The following is a 7,389-nucleotide window of genomic DNA, read 5'->3' as shown; positions in this document are numbered from 1 at the left end:
TTGTACAGGTTTTTTTGCCAATTAGTTTTTTGGTTTACAAATATCTTGTTTGTTTATCAGATTCTAAGATCTCGGTTCGTCTATCTTAGGAGGTGTTATTGGTTTATATATTTTGATTGATTTAGAAATCCATATAGTGTTCATAAATCCAAGTAAAATATGCAAATCCGGAGGTTTTCCCTCGGATTTGAGTCTTTGTATTTTTAACTAAAAAATCCAAACAAATCCATTCAAATTCATTATAAAATCAAATATATTAGTAAATCCGTACGATTGAATAACACTTGATTTGATACAGAATTTATGAATCATTAAACCAAAAACACTTGATTTTAATACAGATTTGAAAATCATAGAACCAATGACACTAGATTTAGTTCGGATTTTCAAATCCATTAAAATACAACAACCAATAACTCCTACTTAACAAATTCTATGGTGTTTTACAATTGGGAATATATAAATCGGTCATTATTTATGTTTATTAATGATTCTTTGCAGCATATGTGCAGTATTATTTGATAGTCGACTAACAAAACTAAAAATAGCGAAAGTTGAAGCTGTATTTCTTAGTTCGTAAAGCCAAGATCATAACAAAAATTCAATTCATTTAATATCTTTTGAGATATTATCTTACACTTTACTCTTTCTTTTTCAAAAGAAATGTTTTTGGACTATTTGATTTTTTAAGAACATGCTATTTAATTGAAATTGTTGTCGTTATTTTAATATGTGAATTATTTTTTCTAAAGTATGTGCTTTATTTTGATAAAATCAAATATTTTTATTTGATATATCATAATATAGTTAATAGTAATGTGTTGGAAATTAAATCTAAATTCGGGAAGCTTGAGTTCATAGCCGACTCTTTGTTCTATATAATTTTAATGGGTTTATATTGGGCCAAATTAATATTTAATTATAAAATTATAGAAAATTAAGGTCCAAACACATATTGATGTAGGGTTTAGGTATGTCATTGTGTCTTATAAATATCATCTATTGATATGTAAAATCCGCCGCACCAACTCTTTTTAGCGGATAAGAAAGATCTCAATCTTACTAGTTTTTCGTTCGTGTGATAGAAACACAACGTAAATTGCTCTCAACTGTGTAGCAAGATCGGTAAGTAAATCAAAACCTTTGACTTATATATTTGTTTTAATGGATACATATTTTTTGCAGATTAAATCCGTATGAACAGTTTTTTATTCTATTGTCAATTGTTTTATATTAGTTTATAGAAAAAATCCATTAAAGATTGCATGTTTAGGTTTAGTAAATGGCTTATAAACATGTATGAATTTCAACAATATATATGTCTCTCTTTTTTTTCATTATCTCACTTTGCAAGTAATTCATATCATTTGAAGTTATATATCTTATTTTTGTACAGGTTTTTTTGCCAATTAGTTTTTTGGTTTACAGATATCTTGTTTGTTTATCAGATTCTAAGATCTCGGTTAGTCTATCTTAATAAATTCTATGGTGTTTTACAATTGGGAACATATAAATCGGTCACTATTTATGTTTATTAATGATTCTTTGTTGCTGCTAAATAGCTTGCGTGGCAGTTTCAAACTAATCAAGCAGATGGCTGGCGTTAGGCCCTTAACGGAGGAGGAAAAGGAACTTATGTCATTATATGGCAAACCAATTACCGTATATGATATTCTTCAAGCTTTCTCACAGGACAAGGTATGCACTATCTTTCTCTATTTTTCCTATAACATTCTTCAAGCTTTCTCACAGGACAAGGTATGCACTATCTATCTACAAGCTTTTATTATTTGTCATGCAGCCACGTTTCCTTCCAAGGTGTTTGAGCTACAAAATACAGGCGAAGAAAAATAAGATGTATGAATCTCTTCTCTAACATTAGTTTACCACTGTTCTAATTTAGACTATTCTAAAACGCTAATACATGTGTGTTTTCTTTTCCAGAATTATCATTACAATCATAGAATTAATGAACTCTTCCTAAACTTTTTGGAATAAATTTTAAGTATCGATTTTCAAACAAAAAAACTTAATTTATGTTATTGCATTTTAGATCTTTTCTCTTCTATTTCCTAGATAAAATAATTGACTTCTTCTCTTCACATGGCACACTTTTATTTTTCTTAGGGCAAATCTAGGTGGAATAGCAATTTACAACTATATGAATTGTAACAACATAATACTGAAATCCCAAGGTGATTCTTTACTTGGTTTCGCTTCAGAAAATGTGTTGTTTTCTTCTAACCATTGTATTAATTATCTACACACATTTGAAAATGTAGTTGTGGAAAGGACTTCTTGCCCATTTTGCCCAATGAAATGTGGAAGCCTCAAGGTAGGCCCTAGAACCAAACTTTCTATATCTTTCATTTTTAAACAATAAGGATCTGAATATTGCATGCTATGTGCAGGGCGTGAAACATCATTTGATGTCATCGCATGCCTTATTTGATTTTAACTTTCGGGTACGTTGTATTTTTAAGGATACACAACTCTTTTGAAGTTTTCTTGTGATATATTATAAGTAACAAGATAAGTGCTCTTTCATGTTTTAGCTGTCGGAGAATGGTCATCCGAATTTTGATGTCTCCGTGAAACCTGATGCATTCACAAATGGGGTTAGTATATGTGAAACTTGATACGTACGCAACATTTTAAGTGTTCAGAAAATAATTTATTTTTGTCATGATTATGAACTTTACCATAATGTTCTTTTAATATATAACAGGTACTAACTTATGATTTAGAGGAGCACAATCGTGTTAATATCTACCTTTATCGGTAAGATCTCAAACTATTTACTCTACTTCTTAGCTATGATTCATCATCATCTTCTTAGAGCTAGTCAAACCATAATTCATGCAGCTCGAAATCCCGTATGCGAGGCCAAAGAGCTGGTCCTAAGGGACGTAAATGTTGTAAGATTTTTGAGAAGTATTCAGAAGATGTCCCTCGTGACAAAGCAAATGAAATTTCTCATGTGAACGGTGATAATATCCCATCCTCCCTAGCAAGAACTCGCTTGTCGGGACAGACTAGTGACATTCAGACAATAACTCAACCAGAGATAGGTCAGTCTTCTAAAGCTAAGGGGCCTCGTGCTATTGGGAGAAAAAGGTTAAATCCACAGCGGGTTGGGGCTGAAAGGTTATGATGTTCTCTGTGTTACTTTTTTTTCTACAGAATCTTCGTCCTTATGGTTTTACTAACCAATATTATTATACATTGTTAATTTCCAGAACCGATCTTCTTAGGAGTCGGCAGTTCTATCACTCTAAAACATTGCAGGTGGTTCAGTTTCCTACAAATTCTTGATTTTCTTGAAACCATGCCGTCTAATTGTTTTTATTATACTAACTAAATAAGTTGCACTTTGAAGCCAATGACTCTGGAAGAAGTACTGTCTGATGCGGACAGCGATAATGAAGATGATCAAGAATTTAAAGATTTTCAAGAACGCATGGTATTTCATTGTTTTTGATTTTTTTTTTTTTTAATTTTCATTGAATTGTTATGATGCGGACACTAGAGGCATTTTGTGTTCTTTTTTTTCGCAATTTCACAGAAGATTGATCGGTTGGTGGATGCCAGCGATGAGGAGAAGAGATTTATGTGGCTTTGGAACACATTCATTAGAAAGCAAAGGTAGCAATATGATTCTATTTGCATCTTTTTCTTTTGAAAGACACCAGTAAACTCACTTTTGTTATGCCATGATTACATTTTGGGCAGGGTGTACGCGGATAAACATGTTCCTTGGGCATGTGAAGAGTTCGTAAAAGTTCATGCGAAAGAGCTGATCACTCCTAAACTTCTCTGGTAATAATCTTTTATCAACTCATCATATGATGCCCAAAATGGATTATCACGGTTTTCTATCATATTTGTTGATGCCTCTGAGCAGGCAATGGAGAATGTTCGCAATTGATACGCTGTGTTTAAAATACGGTCTGATATGCGCCAAGACCATGGACAAATGCAGTATCATCCTGCAGAAGACACAAGAAGCAGAAGAAGCACCAGAAGAAGCGGCGGCAGCAGCAGAAGTGGCGGCAGCGGCAGAAGCGGAGGCAGCAGTGGCGGCAGCAGTGGCAGCAGCAGCAGCGGCAAAAGTGGCAGCAGATGCAGCGGCAGCAAAAGCATCCGCCGCTCAAGGCACAAGAAAAAGCGCCAGAACGCAAAAGAAGAAGAAGCAAGAAGCAGCAGCCACCTCTAAAGCTAATGCTAATGGCAACGAGCCACAGCCAATGGAACTTGATGAAGAAGAACATTAGCCATGGTGAGTGTCGGAGGATCTTCATTTCTGAACTGAGAGATCATAACTATTTTAAAACTCCCGTACTCAGATACCATTTCCTTCCTTTCAAATTATGTTGAAGTAAACTTTTAATTTTATCTTTAATAATCTCAAAGGGTTACAAACTACAAAGACTGATTATGATACCTGAAAAGGAGATTAATTCATGGGTTTTTTTCCTCATCAAAGGTCAATGAGGGACAAGTTAGTATTTAATTACAAAACAAAGTGTTTTGTTTATGTTTACAACCCTAGCTTTCTTCTACTATCTAATCTGATCCCTTTTTTTTATTTATTGACTTTTGCTACTATGGAGAAAGGCATATTCACCAGCAGACTTTATTATCATCATTAGTAGACAGAAATGTCGACTCTTATACCACTCATTGAAAGATTTTTCCGAGAAAGCTTGTGGTCCTCACGCAAGCCAAGCCACAAGCACGAGATCCTCGCCAATGCAGCCTGTCCCACCACTTTCACCCATAACTCGTTACCAGCAACATTCATTGACCTCTTTGAGTCATCATCATAGCCCTCTACATCCGAGTGGGTCACTACCACCATCGACCCATCCTCAAACACAACCACATTCCCAGAACAGACCTGTTTTACATTTCTCGGGATCAAAGCTGAAGTTGCATCAGTTAAGGAACTCTGAGTCTTCAGAACCCTGACATGGTAGTACTCAAGCACGGCCTGCGGACACAATTAGGAATCAGAGGATGAAGAAGAACAAAGAAAATGACCTGTTGATTACCTTCCATTGGGCAGTAGCTAATTTTACTCTAGGCCTGATTGACTTCACGTAGGCATATGCTTCTTCAGGTGTCATGTGTTTGTGTTGCACCTGCATTGCAAAGATATAATTATCAGAGACAGAGACAGAGACAGAGAGAGATAGAGAGCTGAAGCAAAAAGTTTTATTTGATTAGTTGCAACACGAACCAAGTAGCATATGACGACGGTTGTGCTGCGGCCCCGACCCGCCTTGCAATGAACATAAGTCGTCTTCCCAAGGGAAGCATTTCCTTCAACGAGACAAAACAAAGATCAAATGAACACACGGCTACGATTCTTAACAATTGCAAACAACAACAAAAAAGCAAGAGGATAAAAGTATAAAAAGAAAAGGTAAACTTACTATGGATAAACTCTACAGCTTGGCATACGGCTTCCATGGAAGGTGCAAAACAATAGTCCCTCGTAGCAATCACCAGGTGGTCAATGCAATAAGACTTCCACAAGAGTAAGAAAACAAAACAAGGTTAGTAAATAAGAAGAAAACAGAAACAGAGCATTGGTATATAGAGAGAAAAAAGAAACAGACTTTGTAGAGAGACGATGGAACCAAAGTCTCATAAGGCTCATTCAGAGTGATGACTCCACAAACACCAAGCTCCTTCAGCCGCGGAACATCAGATGGAAACGGGACAGCTCCTAGTAATATAAACTGGAGACAACAAAAAAAATTCAACAGAGAGAGAATGATTAAGCACAAAACCCATAGCCAAAGTAACATACTTGGAGGTGTATCTACAAGTAGCTAACTTTCAAACATCTCACACAAACTGAATTAACATAAAAAGGCTAAAAAAGGAGGAAACTTTTTAATATACCTGAGCGACCCGATCCCACCAGTGAAACTCAGCCTCGACCTTATTCCTAACAACGTTGTAAACCAAAGTTGGATAGAACAAGGCACGAGCGCCTACACCAACCAGTGCCATCTTCGTCGTCACCACTATCGCCTTATCTCCATCCGCCGATCTCTCTTCCTTCTCCGTCACGTCTTCGATATACATCCTCCTCAACCAAAATTCTCCCCAAGAGTTGACGATCGTCAAAACACACACAGCCACGAAGAAAATTTACACGAAACTATCAAGTAACGCGGAAGCGACCGGAGAAAAGCTGAATTCAGAATCGATCAGATCAAACGCCGGCAACGGCGAGGCGGAGACCACTGTGATTTGGGGATCAAAGAGAAGAATCAAAGTTTCTACGAATTTGGGGATCGATGATTTTGCCTAATCTCTCCTACTACTCAACCTATCTTTGGTTTCTGAGAAGTTTTAAACCGGACCAATACACTTAACCGGATTATTTTATGAATTTTCCTTTTCTTTTGAGCTTTTTGTTCATTGGTTCGATTATAACTGAACGGTAGATCACTAAACTAATAAATTTAATATAAAATAGTAATTTTACGATTAAAATTCGATAAATTAATAAACACGGTAAATTAATAAATTTTTTCATCTCATCAAAATATACTTCATCTGTTCCCGAAAGTAACATTTTTTAGAGTTTATCCTTGTTCCATAAAAATAGATTTTCTATATTTTTAAGGTACTTTTGTATGTTTTGAAGAAATATTAATTGTGAATATTTGGATTTATTAAATCTTATTGGTGATAGTTATTGGTAAGTGTATTGAAAAATAAATTGTAAACTAAATTGTAAACATTTATTATATCTATCTATCTATCTATATATATAAAGTTGGTTTTTTCCCTTTTTATGACATGTGGAAGGGGGGTTTGTTGACATGTGTCCTCATGTTTTTTTTTAAATCCTTCTTCATTTAAATTATTGCAATTTGCTCCATCAATTTCTAATTATGTACTATCTAATCTTTCTCATATTTATTGGTCCCAAGAAATAAATAAAAGAATATAAATATATTTTAAATATTTAATTTATTCACAATTCAAAATAGCATAAACTTTCACCATTTTATTATTTACTAATTTTTATTATTTCATTTACAAATTATATATTTATTTCACTATTAATATCATAAGATAATCAAACTAAGAATAAGAAACTAGAGCATCAACGCAAATAACCAAGAAAGCGGGACAAAGAAAGAATAATAATCGAAAGGCCAAAGCCACCAAGAAGCAGGAAGATATATGACTAAAGCACTGAAATCACAACCAGTAGCTAAAAGGTAAGAAACACCTCACAAACTAAACAAGAACATACAAGACGGCCATGCAAGTGCAAAACCACAAAGCTCTGAATAGAAGAGACCATAGCTCCAAGAGACTAACTCCGCACACCTATACCAAGAGAAATATAGAAAGAAA

General features: G+C 34.7%; 2 protein-coding genes across 3 annotated transcripts; one reads left to right on the top strand and one right to left on the bottom strand.

Annotated features, from left to right (window-relative positions):
* The first annotated feature begins 460 nt into the window (after positions 1-460).
* Positions 461-4,592, top strand: LOC111206253 (polycomb group protein FERTILIZATION-INDEPENDENT SEED 2-like). Of its 2 annotated transcripts, XM_022702730.2 has the most exons (14): positions 462-1,125; positions 1,563-1,698; positions 1,802-1,857; positions 2,128-2,195; positions 2,283-2,335; positions 2,412-2,465; positions 2,556-2,618; positions 2,729-2,781; positions 2,866-3,147; positions 3,240-3,288; positions 3,380-3,463; positions 3,566-3,645; positions 3,733-3,819; positions 3,905-4,592. In XM_022702730.2, exons 2-14 carry the CDS (start codon positions 1,594-1,596, stop codon positions 4,272-4,274), a joined length of 1,404 nt encoding a protein of 467 aa, XP_022558451.2. In that variant the 5' UTR covers positions 462-1,125; positions 1,563-1,593; the 3' UTR covers positions 4,275-4,592. The 2 variants fall into 2 exon arrangements, with proteins under 2 accessions (XP_048610589.1, XP_022558451.2); XM_048754632.1 differs by having other exon boundaries at positions 461-1,125; positions 1,563-1,857.
* On the bottom strand, positions 4,439-6,413 carry LOC106390479 (phosphatidylglycerophosphate phosphatase PTPMT1-like). The gene is made up of 6 exons (XM_013830946.3): positions 5,914-6,413; positions 5,625-5,747; positions 5,439-5,532; positions 5,243-5,325; positions 5,055-5,144; positions 4,439-4,993 (listed from the first exon to the last, which is right to left on the bottom strand). The coding sequence occupies exons 1-6, from the start codon at positions 6,097-6,099 to the stop codon at positions 4,649-4,651; spliced, it is 921 nt and encodes a 306-aa protein (XP_013686400.2). The 5' UTR covers positions 6,100-6,413; the 3' UTR covers positions 4,439-4,648.
* Positions 6,414-7,389: the final 976 nt, after the last annotated feature.

This window comes from Brassica napus, chromosome C4 (genome assembly GCF_020379485.1).
Source record: "Brassica napus cultivar Da-Ae chromosome C4, Da-Ae, whole genome shotgun sequence".
Taxonomy (NCBI): Eukaryota; Viridiplantae; Streptophyta; class Magnoliopsida; order Brassicales; family Brassicaceae; genus Brassica; species Brassica napus.
Note: the sequence above shows the minus strand (reverse complement) of the source record. Positions and strands in the feature narration are given on the sequence as shown.